We start from the raw sequence: 17,500 nt of genomic DNA on the forward strand, positions 1-17,500 counted from the left end.
TCTGCTCTCTGTCAGATTTATTCATGAAAAGAAATATTTCACTGCTACCACCCCCCCCCCCCCCCACACACACACACACACACACACACACTCCCCTTGCCAAACACACACCACCATCAGCACCAATATCACCCCAGGGGCACATTCATTATTCCCAAAGAAAATCCTCCGCGCTCGTTGTTGTGTGGTAAAGTTATAGAGACGAGAGTGTGTGCGTGTGCATGTGTGTGCGTGTGTGTGTGGTGGGATGCTTTAAAGGAGTGATTTCAGGAGGGTTGGCACTATGCTGGACGATACAGATATTCACACTGCAGCTTTTATGTGGAATGTGGTGACAAAGAGCCATTTTCATGAGTAGATAATTAGTGACACATTTTTAGGGGGGAGAAAATGACAAAATGGGGAAAAAGAATCAGTTGTCCCTTAAAGATAACACATAAAGAGGAGGGATGAAACACAAGCAGTATGTTTCGGCCGATTTGATTTGTTTTTCGGCAGAAAAACAACCACACACACACACACACACACACACACACACACATACACACACACACACACAGACACACACAGACAAACACAGAGAGAGAGAGACAAACATAGACACTCCCTCACAAACACACAGATTAATGCTTATTCTAACTCTCTTAAACCAGGCAGGTGGTGGGCGGTTGAAGCACACTAGGAAATGTCCATAGCCATGGGAACTTGACAGAGAGATCAGATCAAAATATTGAATGTGGACATCCTTCATGTCTCAAGTTTTATTTTCACTACATCTTATAGGTTGAATTTTGCCCTCAGAGAACAATTTAATGACCTGAGATCATTCATTTACTGGTCATTAAAGGTTAATGATAACATGTCTTGTACCTTTCCTCAAGCCTATGCTCGGCTTACTCTGCAGCTCATACCAAATGGTCAACTAAAGGCTTCTTGTAAGGCCACATAACACGCTGAATATCTCTGTAAGCTCACACAAGGACAGGATGCTGTGGCTCGCTAATCATGGAGGGTAGCAGTCCTCCTAAACTATTTTGGTTTTATTATGCATCATCCTGCCTGTCTGCCTGCATGCCTGTGCCCTGTTTTGTAAAGGTATTGCTTTGTGTGAAGAATGCCAAATACTGGATCATCTTAGCTACTGCAGTGAGGTTGTAATTTAGGAGACATCAGGTGGTCCGCCTGATTACATTTTTTTGTGCTGTTTCCATGTCTCTCCATGTCTCTCCATGTCTCTCTACTCAGTGCTGTTTCCATGTCAGTCTACTCAGCAGCTTCTCTCTGGTAGCTAAGTGTGTGCTACCTGCTCATTTAATTTCAGAGGCTAACGTGGAACTCTTATTAGCAGTCTGCATGCACACAAGGCCCCATTGCCTGTAATGAAGGGGTAACTGTGGCAGCTAAATGGCTTCCACCTGTCAGGTTATTAACAAGATATGCACAAAAACAACCATGCACACTCGCACAGTACAAAAGTGGTATTCAGACACAAAAGACACACACACACTATCCACTCATACACAGAGACAGGGAGAGAGACATGGAAATATCAATCAAATTTACATGAAAAACGAGTATAGCCTGTTAGTGTTGTTAATATGCATCTACCATACAGAATACACACACACACACACACACACACACACACACACACACACACACACACACATTATAGCAAAATGTAGTTCATCGTGGGTCTTGCCACACCGTGAGGATTGCCAGGCTGCCACGCTGTGAGCTGCTGTGCCCAGAGTTTATGTGTGTGTGTGGGTGTGTGTGTGTGTGTGTGTGTGTGTGTGTGCACTGGGCACGGCCAGACTGGCAGCAGCTGGCATGGCCTTGGTGTGGGAAAGGCAAAATCCGTTACGCTCGCAGACACCTGTGTTTCAGACACACCTATTTTGCACACCACACACACACACACACACACACACACACACACACATAGACGGAGTGTTTACCTCAGGCTTACAGTGGCAATAAAAGGCATATTAAAGGTGCGGGGTGGCTGGCAGATGCGTGGTGTAATAGAGACGGATGATGGCTGTGTGAGGCAGAGTGAGAGTGAGAGAGGGGGGGGGGTTACTGCGGTGGTGGTGTGGTGGGGTTGTGTGTTTTGAGTATGACCGTAGGGAAGTTACTTGAGAGATGCAAATATGTGTGTGTGTGTGTGTGTGTGTGTGTGTGTGTGTGCGCTGCGCTTTTGAAAGGAGGATGTATCGATTGTATTTTCGTTATCGAAAGTCCTCCGCAGGTGGATCTGCATTGCAGTGAAGGATTTCTTGGACTGTCCATCTCTCTCTCTCTCTCTCTCTCTCTCTCTCTCTCTCTCTCTCTCTCTCTCTATCTCTCTCTCTCTCACACACACACACACACATATACACACACACACACACACACACATATACACACACACACACGCACAGTCGCACACTAAAGTGTACTTCACAAATATTTGCCAAATTTATGAAATGTCATGCACTATTTATGTGATTCATGTCTTGAAAAATGGTATAGATTTGTATCTCTCTTACAGCCTTCAGCATGGGCCGTTTAACAGTCACTCTCTAGATCAGCAGGCAGCAGAATACAATTTCTATCTTCATGTAGGACAAAGGGGACCCTTGTAGGAGAGCAGTCTTGTCCCCTGGCAGATAGAAATGTGTCCACCATTACTGCCCCACAAGGCTTCCATTTTGACTTTGCGAGGGAAGTGGGGCTTGATGTTCCGGCACACATTAAAAGAAGTGGATCAATTAAAAATTAATGGTCTTGTTAATTCAGTTCCCTCAGTCAAGATCATTATCATTTTCCTTTGATCTGCAAATTTCTTTGTGAAGATGTAAAATTTTGCATGGCTCAACCATTTTTTCTCTTCCACTGACTCGTGATATAGATTTTTGCAATGGTCTACAGTATTTGCTGAAAACGGATCACTTAAAGCTGTCAAAGAGGGCTGTTCGGCCAGTGACTAAATGGAGTGCACTAAATGCATCTGCATCGAAATGAGAGTGACATTATTATTCAACATTATTATATTTGGAATGCCACCCTATAGAGATATTCCACCACTCAAACACACTGCAATGTACACATACAGTGAAGCATGTACTTGCATCCAAACACCAGCACATGCACACACCAGCATATATACAGATGCAACACACACACGCACGCACACACACACACACACACACACACACACACACACACACACACACACACACACACACACACACACAAGCAGAACTTTATTTTTGGAGCACCGACAGACGGACTCTTAAGTGAGAATGTCCTGAGGCTCTTTGGCCTTGGTAAGCAGAGGGCAAGCTCTGACAAACCGTCGGCTGCTCCAGCCTGCGCCCGGTCAGCATGCGGCGCCTCGGCGGAGCGCGTCGGTTTCATGGGGGGGGGGCGGACGCAGGCGAGTTTGGAGGACGTGGGGGACTGTGGGGTGGACAGGGAGTGGATGAGGGGGGATGAGGAACGTGTGTGTGTGTGTGTGTGTGTGTGTGTGTGTGTGTGTGTGTCTGTGTGTGTGTGTGTGTGTGTGTGTGTGTGTGTGTGTCTGTGTGTGTGTGTGTGTGTGTGTGTGTGTGTGTGTGTGTGTGTGTCTGTGTGTGTGTGTGTGTGTGTGTGTCTGTGTGTGTGTGTGTGTGTGTGTGTGTGTGTGTGTGTGTGTGTGTGTGTGTGTGTGTGTTATTGACTGGGGCTGTGGGAAGCGCCTGTGCCAAGGCAAACAAGCCCCCCGGCCTCTTCTCTCCTCTGCTCTCTGTCAGATTTATTCATGAAAAGAAATATTTCACTGCTACCACCCCCCCCCCCCCCACACACACACACACACACACACACACTCCCCTTGCCAAACACACACCACCATCAGCACCAATATCACCCCAGGGGCACATTCATTATTCCCAAAGAAAATCCTCCGCGCTCGTTGTTGTGTGGTAAAGTTATAGAGACGAGAGTGTGTGCGTGTGCATGTGTGTGCGTGTGTGTGTGGTGGGATGCTTTAAAGGAGTGATTTCAGGAGGGTTGGCACTATGCTGGACGATACAGATATTCACACTGCAGCTTTTATGTGGAATGTGGTGACAAAGAGCCATTTTCATGAGTAGATAATTAGTGACACATTTTTAGGGGGGAGAAAATGACAAAATGGGGAAAAAGAATCAGTTGTCCCTTAAAGATAACACATAAAGAGGAGGGATGAAACACAAGCAGTATGTTTCGGCCGATTTGAACCTCCCAGAATGGCTCGCATGATGAAAATGTGGATGTCAATCACGAGTGGACCGTGCACTGGACCTGCTACATGGCTGCACAAACTTTGATTTTTCTGTCCAATTTAAAACAGCCATATAGACACGCACACAGACACACACACACACTCGCATGCAGACACACACACGCGCGCACGCACGCACACACGCACGCACGCACGCACGCACACACACACACGCACACACACACACACACACACACACAAACACATACACACAGGGAAAGGGTCTATCATTAAACTCTGGTAACTCTGATAACTCATATGAGACAGGACTAGTCCCCTGCAGTAAGTGACACAGAGGATCACACACATCCGGCCTATCTCTCAGAGGCCACCTTGGGCCCCCGGGCTAATAGTTTTAGATCTGTGACTGTGTGATGGGATGTGTGCTCTTTCAACCAGCCCATTTATTTAGTCACGCTTGGGCTCGTGCTGGAGGACGAAAAAAGAAACATAACATTCTTGTACTGATGGGCCCATTTAGGAAACATAATAGCAATGTTGTGACTGCAGTCCTAATCAGTATGCCCCCTAACCCTTACGCTGGATAAAGCAGATTACGGACTGAGGGGCTGGGGGCGTTGGAGGAGGGGGGGGGGGGGGCGTTACGAGACCAACTGCACGATGTAGTGATATATGCTTGTGTGACCAAATCTATTTCTTGGTGAGCGAGCGAGCGAGATGAACTCGTAACAGAAGTCATCAGCGTCTGAATGTCCCCAGCGCCCTGCGTTGGGCTTATTGAATACCCAGTCAAAGGGAGCGATTCTGGCTGGGCTGGTGCAGTAGCTGCAGGGCCTCATGCGTCAGTGGCTCACTGAGTCTGCCTGTGTGTGTGTGTGTGTGTGTGTGTGTGTGTGTGTGTGTGTGTGTGTGTGTGTGTGTGTGTGTGTGTGTGTGTTGGTTTGGTTATTAATAGCTAAAGGAGGGAATTATGGCTCGCTGTCGATGCCGGTGGCAGAGTGCCGGATTAACTGTCCCCACCTAAGCCACTTAATGCAGCAGGTCATTTCAGCACAGAACACAGGGGAAGAAGAGAGAGAAAGAGAGAGACATAGAGAGAGGAACCGAGAGAGTGTGATGGAGAGAGGAAGAGAGAGAGAGAGGGATAGAGAAAGGAAGAGAGATGGATAGAGAGAGGAACAACCTGCCCTGTATGCCAGGGCTTCTCTGCCCAGCAAGGTGCCCCCCATCTGGTGAGGATGTCCTTATCTCTTAAGATGACCACAGGGGGAGTCATCTGTTGTTTGTCATTACCATTTACTGTTATTTTACATCAAATCCTAAGATCTTTTAGAAGTCACAATCACTCATTTCGGTTCGTACATGAATCATTGCATGGTTACACCAATTTGAGCCCCTACTTTGGTGAGATACTCAGTACCGTAATAAAGCTCAATGAGATGTATAAACCTTGTTCCCAATGTCACGCTAACCTAGTAATTACCGACCTCACCTGCAAATGCCCTGAGCGGTCACAGTCTTTAGTTTGCTTGGCAGTGTCCTCCGCTCCGGTTCTAAGATTATGGTTTCCTGGTATCCCTGCGGAGGGACAAACTGCCCTGGTGCCGAGCCCTAATCAGCTTCCATCTGCCACAGTGACACCAAAGCACCATCTATGTCATTTCATCCAGCACAGCCAGCGTAGCATGACTGATATGCTACAGTTTCAGCCGGAACCCCATGCACGCAATGACATGAGGAAATATATAATAGAGAATACGTAAGACTAAATATTTAATCCAGTGGCACTATAATACTATGATTCAACCATTAATTTAAAAAATGTTTATGTAACGCTCAGTAAGGTTCAAATACAATCTATTCATGATCATCTACCATTAATCTTCACTGTGGCAGCTGTAACAGATGGCAAGACCTCTTCATTTTGAATCATTCTGGAGACAGATACAGATAACAGAGCGAAGTAGGGTTTTTGGATGATACACACACACTTAACACAAGCCTATGTTACCATGTTTAGTGTGTCTATCATTAAAACACTGTGCATTCCCATCAAATATATTAATATTGAATAGTGAATATACATCATTGTCCAGAGTGAGTTTAGATTAGAAGATAGTTCAAGATGTGCAGAGCTGTGTACTTTGATATTTGGTATTGTGAAAAGAATATAATTATGTTTGTAGGAACAAAATAAAAGTGCAGCATTTTATCATATTGATGACTGTCTCAGATTAAATTAAATTAAATAAATTAATAACAGCACTTGAAATGTGTCTTCAAGATGTATTTCGTTCTTATGATGCTGTAGAATTAGTATAGTGAGATGTGCTTGAGGATGCCTTTGATGCATCAATATAAAGAGTCTTGGCATTGATGCAAATGGCACAGGAAATACACCTCCCCAACCCCCAAGTCTCCAAGCAGATGTAGACAGGTGGTGCAGGGCAGCAGGTGGAGGATGGAGGATGGAGGATGAAAGCTTAAACATACAGTGCAGTGAACCCATAAAGCTGCCATAGGAGAACAGGTGTTTTGACAAACAGGTGACAGTGTCAAGAGTGATTGATTAGCTGAAAGCAGTGAACTGTGGCAATAACCAATCATGAACCAATAAAAATAATATCTTGAATATTCAGTGGAATATCTGCATATACATCCTGTGATAAAATGGTCTATTTCAAGACACTGTCCAAGCTTCCATGCTTTTAGTTAATTAACAACAATTAAATGATGTTGAGGATGTTGAGGATCAACCAAAGGGTTGATACCTTAAGGTAAAAAAGCTGTTTAACTGAAGCACCTTCTCGCTCAGTAAACAATTTGGTCTCTTTGTCAATGTTTTCATCAATGAATTTGTGACTTCCCTTGCGCTAGCGTGTACCAAGTTTCCTGCAGCACGGAGTGTGTAGTTTGTGTTTGCAGCCAGGAGTGTGTAGTTTGTGTTTGCAGCGTGGAGTGTGTAGTTTGTGTTTGCAGCGTGGAGTGTGTAGTTCGTGTTTACATCCCTGGGAGGAAAAGGAGGACAGGCCGCACTCGGTGTGATAATCCCGAGTCAATCCCTCTGACGCATGTCACTCTGCAGCCGAGCAGCACCCTAATCTCCTTCCCATGCAGGTGTGGAGCAATACATTGGACTCAGCAACCTGCTGCCTCTTGCCTCCTACCTGGTGGACCGGGAGGGGGGATGGAGGGGCTAGTTCTGGGGGAGAGGGGTTACACAACTGGCTTTAAGAGCTTGTTTGCAGCCTGCTTTTTGTGCTGCATCCCATCTGGGTTGTACAAATCCTGCCCCCCCCCCCCCCCCCACCCCCCTTCTGACTGGGGCCCAGATTATGTGGCACTGAACGTTTAGTCTCGTTACTGTTGATTATGGCCCTGGGGCTCTAGCTCACCACTGATGTAGTTACAGGCAGATCAGAGGACCTTTAAGAAGACTTTGCAGTCTGGTTACCTCACAAAGCATACGGATGCCATTTTCAAACACTCACTGGATATTCAAGAAGTCCTTTTCATAGAGTGAAGGCATATGCACACAGTATATGATCTATAACAAAAATCTACCACACTGCACATTAATTTAAGTGCCATGCAATCTGCTCTCTACAGTGTACTATACCTATTTGCCTATACCTTTGGCAGACACATTTATTCAATTCAACCTGTAGTACAAGAAAAGAGTAGAAAGCATACTGATGTATAAATGCTATCTTTGAATTAAACATATGACTTTGGCTTTACTGGAGCTTTGCTATGGCAGATAAGTGACAGAAACACAAAATGGAGGGAATGGATTATGTAGTAATGGTTGTCATATTACTTCAGCTCTGCAGTGCTGAAGCATTCAGGTCTTCAGGTCCTTACTCCTTTGAGAAGAACCTGAATGTATGTTTTTTTCTCTTTCAAAGTGTCCGTCTCCGCACAGAACAACGTTGGTGGCCTTAGAGTTCAAGTCCATCTCCAGTTCAGATTGACTGCGAGCAGAGCCGGTAGAAGAAGACCTTAATGGTCTGTGAGGTCTTCTTCTCCTTCGCTCTGCTTCTCCGGCTATGGAGGAATGTGTCTGCCTCAGCTGCATTCAGAAACATTTTAAGAGCAAGAATCAAATCTCCCCCTTTGAGGTTGGATTATATACACAGTTCTGGACAGCAATCCTATCAGATATGCATTAACATCCACACATTTCACAGTCAGCCACCTAAAAAATATTCCTTTATTCCAGGTCTTCAGTGCTAGGGTCATTTTCTTTTGCTATCTCAGGTGGAATAGAAATCATTCGTCTGTTCTTTTTTTTTTTTATTTAATAATAAAATCCTTTCGTCCTCCATATTCATTGTCCACACTGCCCTCTCCACCCCAATCCCAGTGCCCGACTCCCCAAGATCGACCGCTTTCTGCATCCGCAGCACTCTAATTTTAGCACCTCATCTCCGGGCGATGCCGTGTGCTGCCGGGAGCGGTGGATGCAGGGGAACGGAGGGGATCCAATCTCCCCCTCAATCAGGGGCAGGTGCTGAGGGTGGTGGGGCAGAGCCAGGGGCAGGCAGATTGGTGCCTCCTGTGTGCTGCTTCCACTGCACATGTTTAATGATACGGCGAGGAATTGGCATATCAGGGGAATGGTTGTGTGTGTGTGTGTGTGTGTGTGTGTGTGTGTGTGTGTGTGTGTGTGTGTGTGTGTGTGTGTGTGCATGTCAGGCGGGGACAGGTTGAGATGAACTTAAAGCATTCGTCTCATGGCCTTGGCCTTGTCCCCCGCATCATCACCTGAGATTGATTTTAGTGATGGGTAGTGTGGGGAATATGGAGGGGGTTGCTGTGTGTGTGTGTGTGTGTGTGTGTGTGGGGGGGGGGGGGGTCTACATTCATGTGGCACGATGACCTCTGACCCTCAGAGTGTGTGTGAGTGCTTACTGGCTTTGTTATTTATACGTTGGCCCTCAGTCTTGCTTTACTGGACCAAAGAGTAGAGTGTCAAGAGGCTCACTGTCGTAAAAATCACACACTCTCTAACACACTTACATGCACACACGCACGCACACACACACACACACACACACACACACACACACACACACAAATACACATACACTTACATAGACACACACACACACACACACACACACACACCACACAGCAGCGGAAATTTGATAAACAAATGCTTTCTAGTATATGACTACAAATGCTAACAGTCACAGTCAATGGCAAAAGAGCCTATACCACGAGACAGCCCTCCAAACCAGACCGTGTTGAATATCAGCATAATGTGAGCAAGGCTCTACCTCCACTCACAGACCATTCACCATTTTGAAATCCATCAGAAATGGAAAGCTTTTAGGGGGGTTTGACTTTGAGCCATTCGGGGGATCATGACTGTGAGAATCACTGACAGAAGGCTACAAGCCGTTTTCATCCCAATAGCTTTCAGATCACTGCTGCCTCCATTAAAACACATCAAGAATGAAAGCCATATGCAGTCGATCTGAGCCCCTTATCTAGAAAAGAAAGTCGCAATCCGTGTCTTATCTTCAATAAAAAAGAAGCTATCCATGTGCAAAAGCCCTAATACACTCTGCTCGGCGAATTAATCACAATCAACAAGAAGAAGGCGGTCTGTCATTCAGGCGTGAGGCACAGGGATGTTTCTTTGTCTCGTCGCTCGGCGATGTTCGCCCCCTCTATCCCGTGACTGGCGAGGCTCGTCTGCTCTGATATGTGTCTCTGGCTTCTTTTTTTCCGCGCTAACTGGGGGCACCATCAAAGAACAAAGGGCCTGGCGTCTCGCACTCATCCCAGAGCCTGCGTTAATTGGCTCCCCCCCCCCCCCACACACACACACGTTTGCTGGATCTGATGTTTAATGTGTTAATAATGGTTTTGGGGAGCGAGCCGGTGGTGGGGCTGCCAAAGCTGATACACTTCAGTTAGCAGCTGACACACACACACACACACACACACACACACACATACACACACACACACACACACACACATACACAAAGCACTGTAGCAAAGATGATCCCTTCACACTTCAGGTCTTTCTCCTTCTCTGTCACCTGTCATCCCATTGCCTGCTGTTGTTTTTTTTATTTTCTTCTTCAATCACCCACTGATCTCATTTCACTGGCATTAGAGTGTGTACACACACACACACACACACACACACACACACACACACAGACGGACATGTGAACACACATGTATAGCTCTGTAATAGAATTAGTTGAACATTACAAGTCGTGTCTGCTGATTCCCCTGCTGAGTGAACAGGCGTAGAATACTAATGACCCATCATGGCCAGTGCAGGGCTTCATGCAGACTGCGCTCCACACTGACATCATTATTACTTCACCGGCTGACTTAAAGACACACACATACACACACACACACACACACACACACACACACACACACACACACACACACACACACACACACACACACAGACACACACACACACACACACACACACATACACACACACACACACACACACACACACACACACATACACACCCTGAAGAGAGATTGATGTGATGAATCTACAGCCTTGCTGAATCCAACTGAAAAGCAAAAACAGCATCCTCTGAAACACTACCCCCCTTTCTCCTCTTCTCTTGAAATTAGAACATCCACCCACCCTTGCATCACTACCACCCCCCCCCCCCCCCCCCACCCCCCCCCCATTCACACATAAACGCGCACACACACACACACATACACACACACACACACCTTCAGTGCTCTGGAACCAGGTCTCGTTTTGATGATTGTGTATTCCGTTGGCGAGCAGGATGTAAAAGGTTGGGAGTGTGCAAAGTGTGGGGGGGGGGACAAAAAGGAGATCCTCCAGGGGCCTAATTAGGTCAGGGTGTTTTGTGTGTCGGAGTGAAGGAAGAATCATTTGGAATTCAGAGTTTCCATCAGGCGCAGAGATGTGAGGGAGACGTAATTACTCTGTGTGTGTGTGTGTGTGTGTGTGTGTGTGTGTGTGTGTGTGTGTGTGTGTCCTCTTTACGTCCGTCTCTCCTTCCTGCGCTTTTCAAATGCAGAGGCAGAGACAAACAACCTGGCAAGCGCACACAATGTGTGTATGTGTGTGTGTGTGTGTGTGTGCGTGCATACAATCATACAAAAGCACAATGTGTTCTTCATGAAATCTCCACTGAGGGAACACATCTGTGACCAAATGGATCATTCTACTGCAGAACATGTTGAAATGCCTCATCTGTGGCAGGATTTGTGGAAAGTGCAGACAATCCATCACTCTCTTTCTCATCTCTCTCTCTCTCTCTCTCTCTCTCTCTCTCTCTCTCTATCTCTCTCTGAATGTCTGTGTATTCTATTCCATTCAGTTCAGTTCAGTTACTTTATTATCCCAAAGGGAAACTCATGTATATGCTTAGGGATGAGTTCAGGTGTCGTAATCCAGATCTCCACTTCCCTTATGTGTGCATGTCTTGGTGAGGTTCAACCACTGCCGCACACACACACACACACACACACACACATCTCTGAATCAGCACCACTGTTCCTGGGTCTGACGTGTTGGAGGGAGCCGCTCCGTCCAGACAAGGAGCAGCTTCTTCTGGGTACTCTGAGGACCTGTGGCTCAGTCCCCTGGCTCAAGAGCCCAGACGAAATGTCCTCTGGCAGGCTGAAAGGACGGCCTTTTTACCCCAGTACACAATAGCTTCCCTTTGTCATCGCGGGCAAACGTTTGCCAAGTTGGGCCATTGTTAGCCTTGTACCATGGCAGACACTCTCTCCCACTCCTCACTCACTAATTACTGAAGCCAATTGTCCTGTTTGTCTGTGTTTATTTTTGTATTTCACTCACATAGACAGCAGGCTTGGCTTTGAAGGAGAGTGTTTTTATTTAATTTGCTAGTCCATTGGTTGATTTGTCGATGCAGAACGCAGCCTTGGAAAGAACAGCTTAAGGGTGTCTAAGCGCTTTGGCTACCTGTCCCCTATTAAGCCAGCCAGATTTGACTCGGTTAACAAAAATGAGAACAGTTATATAATGTGAATGGACCACTGGAAAAAAAGAGCTTGTGGTCTTTGAGTGATTCGGTGGAAGACGTGATTAACTGGTTTGGAGACACTTACTCTCACCTCTGCCTCATAGTACAAGAGAGGAGAGGAACAGATTTGACGTAGCTGCAGTCTACTGTGTTGTCTTATACCTGTGAGTAAAAATGAGGAGTGGAAAAGACTAAACAGTCTTGCTGTGGACTGCCAGTTCCACTCCCCAAGAACAAAGTCTCTTGCAAGAACGGCACACACAGCCCTGCTCGATAGTCAAGGAGGAGGTTGTCATGGAAACCACACTTTTAAATTCTCCACTCACATACACATTCACCCACACACACACACATACACACACAAGAGAGAGAGAGAGAGAAAGCGTACGTAGGTGTGTCAGGGTTAAAGGGAAAAAACAGCAAGCACACAGCCCTCTTGTTCTTTCTCTCTCTCTTTCTCCCTCTCTCTCTCTCTCTCTCTCTCTCTCTCTGTCCCTCTCCCTCTCTCTCTCTCTCTCACTCTGTCAGTCTTGTCAATCGCACCGTCTCTATGTAACTCTGCTCTCCCTCTCTTCTGTCTCTTTCTCTCCCTCTCACATTTTATGACGATCTCCTCTAGGGACAAAAGAATTATTCAGGAAGCTCCTCTTGTTTAGCTGCTAGGATTTGTGCGAGTGACTCCAAGGCTCGGAGCCTTTTCCGAGGGCTTAGCGCACTGTGGAGGATGGGACGCAGAAAAGATCTGGGGTCGATTTCTTTCACAGCATCAAACAAATATACCTGCGAATGAGAGACGAGAAAGAGAGAGAGGGAGAGAAAGAGAGAGAGAAAGAGAGAGAGAGAGTGAGAGCTGCAGTGAGCGCAGAGCGAATGCCCTTTTTCCTCGCCAACGGATTGCATAGCAACAGTGCATCCCATCGCCTCTAAAACAGATGCATCTCCTTGAGGAAGACCAAGGAAGATGTGTCAAAGGTAGGAAATTGATTGCGAGTCTGTTTGCTCTGTACATCTCGGCGCGCCAGATACCAAGTCAGAATGAGGGGTGGGGGTAGGAAATGAATCTAGGCGAGTGCGAGAACAAAAGACTTTTTTTTTGTTTTGTTTTCCTGTTAAGAGCGATCCATGCCAGAGTAGCTGCAGTATTGTTTGGAGGGAAGGATGGATAGGGCTGTGCTTAGCGTCTTCCAGTTTGTGGCGATCAGCGGGTTTGTGAGCGTGTCAGTGTTTGGTGCAGATCTGTTTATGTCGGATCAATCCGATGTGTTGACATGCGAGGGGGGAATCTCTCCAGGTTGCGTAAGGACACCCGAGTGGGAGCGCAACCCCAACACACACACCTTTCCGCCAAATGACTTATTTACAGAGAAGTAGCCTAATCACTCGCAGGCAATCGCATCACACACAGCCGATTAGCACGGTAATGGCTAATGCTAGCAGCTAGCGCAGTTCCATGCCAGTATTCAGTGTTCTGTTCACCCCATCTCTGTCTTTGGTTGTGTTGTTTTTCGCCTGCCGTCCTTCCGGAATTTTCTTACAAGAAAGAGGTGCTTGGTGCTCAGAAGGGGGCTTTGGAGTGCGGGGTGTGGTGGGGTGCGGTGGGGTGGGGGCGTGCCAATCCCCCCTTCCCCACGCTATGGGGGCGTGACAGATCCAGCGTTGGTGGCGTCGGTGGCGACAGGAGATACTCGCTGCCCTCCAGCTCCTCTCCGCTCTTCCCTCCCCTCCCGCTCTCCGCCGCCGATGCCTGCCCGGCTCCCCTGAGTGAGCCCTGGCGTAATTAAACATCCCCGTTTGCCCTACTTCCTCTCTCGGCCCCCGGTGGGCTGCTATTGGCCAGAGCCACTCCCACAATGCGATTCAGCTGCCCGTGGCCCCTCTTTGATGTGGTTCAAACACACACACACACACACACACACACACACACACACACACACACACACACACACACACACACACACATACACACACACACACACACACACACACACACACACACACACACACACACACACCTTAGTGGGATTGTGATAGTAGTAATATGTTTGTGTTGAGCTAGGTTTGTCAAGAGATACACACATAATTGTAGGTGCATTCAAGGCGAACACTATTGGGACATGGTCACTGGCCATTTATTTAGCCATTTTTGTCATATCTGGATGTCACACGAGTGACACTATCTCGGTTCACTCGGTGTGCCGACACAAGTGAGCATGTATCTGCCATCTTTAATATTGTAAGTGATGAATATACCCATTAGGGAGGAGGGGGGGATTTCATAATGCCAAGCCTTCAGCAATAACATTGCCGAGCCCTTTCCTACTAACATCTTGCCGGCGTATCTGATGGTTACTGATGTGGATGTGACATTTTTGGGGGTATTGAAAACCAGCCCTGGCAATGGTGTTTTTATCTCGCCTTCCACACACACACACTCTCTCCCAAGGCTTCCTATGCTGAGAGGTATTGTCGAGCTTGGAGCATGCTTCTGACAGGCACTGAGTTTGACAGTGAAATGTGGTGGTGGGATTTGCATATCAATGAAATGGTGACAGACAGTGTATGGGGTGTGTGTGTGTGTGTGTGTGTGTGTGTGTGTGTGTGTGTGTGTATGTGTGTTTGTATGACTGTATGGGTGCACATGCTCATTTGTTTCTATAGATAATGGTATTGTAGTGATTTGAAAGCACAAGGTATTTATTTTCCATAAAAAAAAAAATAGATAGATAGATAAATACAAAAAAAAAACATTTCATCATACATAACCTTTTGATTGATGATTTTATCAGGATAAATGTTAATACCGGTACTCATTTCAAATATTAAAAAGCATTTGAGATAGTCATTGACTATAGATACTCAGTGCGGCGGTATGTTAATGGGTTGTCGACTCTCCTCTTTGGAACATCTTCCATCCTGGATTCTGTTTTTGTGTGTGTTCAGGCTCTGGTGTTTTTGTGCTTTGAGTCTGACAGCTCTGTGTCCTTGGTCCTAAAATAGGATCTGCAGAGGCTTCTTTTGAAGCACAATTCTGTTCTCTCTCTCTCTCTCTCTCTCTCTCTCTCTCTCTCTCTGTGCTCCACCTGGTGCAGCAATTAAGTGCCATATTGAGACAGATGTATCATGCTTTATCACATGGAACATTAGGGAAACAGAGCATCTATTCACACCAAAGGATAATACTGACGGATTATTCAAGTGACAATTAATCCTAGCTTGAACCCCAAGCCAATGTATTCAGCCTTCATACAATGTATTGCTACTGCATAATAAACACCGTTCAGATAGATTAGTGTTTTTCATCTATTTTGGTTATTTCTTATATTTTTTTCTCTATTCTCTGATCTGCTCATATGCATCACATTCTGAGTAACCATTGTATGTAAATAAACTTGCCTTGCCTTTAAAATGTATATTTTGCTGCTGGGTAGATGCAATGTAAAAACCTAACCTGTGTCTTGCTCTCCCCTCTTTGCAGCTGACATCATATCCACAGTTGAGTTCAACAATACTGGGGAGCTCCTGGCCACGGGGGACAAAGGTGGACGCGTGGTGGTGTTCCAGAGGGAACAGGAGGTAAGGCCTCATCCCAAACCCCATCCCTTGTCACCTGCTCCTTCCTCCAGTCCATAAGCCTAAAGACAGACAGACAACCGATATCAGATGGAAAAGCGAGGACAAAATTATGAGAAAATGGTTATGTGGTATATTCTTAAATTCAAATCATCCATTAGTTGTAGATTATTAGAAATAACCTACTACTGCTGCAACTACTGTTAATACCATGATATAACTGGTATTAATACTTGCTTTCGCAAATCAATGCTGATTAGATGGCTCCCATGAATGCACCTAGGATTATATACAAAAATGGCCATTCATAGGGCTCATGGTGATCGTGTCTATTGAAAAAAATGATACATTTGATGAAAAATTGTTTCACCAATATCTGATGATTGTCAGAGCTTGGGTGCTTAATTCTCCAGTGACACACAATGTATCTCATCTTACTAACATTTTAATGTTGTATGTTGTTTAAGTATTCATGAAGTGGTTATGAATTATTTCGATTTATTCGGTTCTGCTCTGTCAAATATTTATCTTCTTCAGCGCATCTGTAGTAATTGTGATAGTGTATATTTTCTTGGTCTCTGACTTCAAATCTTGAATGCTTTTGAGATGCCTAGGCTTCAGCTATAGAAGCAGGACAACAAGGCTAGACAATGCTTTGAATATTTTGTCTGGTTTGGAATATTTTGTCTGGTTTTGTCTGCTCCGAGCGGCAGGCAGGCAAGCAGGCAGCTCCCTCTTCACTTCTCTTCCCTCCCCTTTTCAGCTTTAAGGATGTTTCATGGTGTCTGTTAATCCACAGCCACGGGAGAACCCCCCCCCCCCCCCCACCCCCCACTATCACTACCAAATCCGCCCTCTGTTCATGTTCCTCCTTCTCTCCTCTCCCCCCAGTTCATATTCCTCCCTCCCTCCCTGATTCGCCAGCCTTTTGTGGAGACACAGCACTGCCTGAACCTCCAGCCCCCTGCCGAGGAGAAATCTGTTTCCATTAAGGCGTTCACCTCCCGTTTGGTCATCTGAATTTGGGCTATTGATTCAGGTGCTTCCTGAGGGGAGAGACCTGACACTGGGGTTTCCATGGTCTGGCCTGCTGCTATTGATGTAGTCTCACACCTTAATGGTTTTAAATTAATGATTTTTAAATTAGACATGCTCATAATAGCTTCTTTGGTCTACCCATGGGCATGTTCAGGTTGGCATTTTCTTTTTAAAAGACCTGGGTTATTTCCACATTAAGCCATAATTGTGCAATCTGCTTATCTATGGCATGTATACTGTAACTCTATACTCTTATTAAATTATTTTGCATAGAAAGTAGCATTCTTTAAGACAGTAAGAAATTGTGAGAAATTAAAACATCATACCTTTAGTTAGTTTCTGGTACTTCAGAAAAGAACATGGCGTCACATTTCAGTATTTGCAAACACAACAGTATGTAAATGCGTTTGCATGTTTCTCTAAAACATTTGCAATAGCCTCCTATTTTATTACACCTTGTTTTGTTTATACTGCTGCCCTAGATTTTGGTTTGGTTATGCAGTGCTTGCATTGTCTGTGGAAATATAATCATATTGGATCTGAGCAGCACTAGTGTGTGTGTGTGTGTGTGTGTGTGTGTGTGTGTGTGTGTGTGTTAGGCTGCTGCTCCATG

The 17,500-nt window shown here is 45.8% G+C and overlaps 1 protein-coding gene across 2 annotated transcripts in view; it reads left to right on the forward strand.

Moving 5' to 3' along the window:
- Positions 1-17,500, forward strand: part of ppp2r2bb (protein phosphatase 2, regulatory subunit B, beta b) — an 82,190-nt gene that overhangs the window by 47,064 nt on the left and 17,626 nt on the right. For both annotated transcript variants that reach the window (XM_076274095.1, XM_076274096.1), the window contains exon 2: positions 15,755-15,852. In XM_076274095.1, the coding sequence (XP_076130210.1) occupies positions 15,755-15,852 (98 nt within the window). The remainder of the gene's footprint in view (positions 1-15,754; positions 15,853-17,500) is intronic.

This window comes from Alosa pseudoharengus, unplaced genomic scaffold (genome assembly GCF_046254945.1).
Source record: "Alosa pseudoharengus isolate Yale_2024_CS ecotype anadromous, Long Island Sound unplaced genomic scaffold, YU_APseudo_1.1 YU_APseudo_1.1_scf_8, whole genome shotgun sequence".
Lineage (NCBI taxonomy): Eukaryota > Metazoa > Chordata > Actinopteri > Clupeiformes > Clupeidae > Alosa > Alosa pseudoharengus.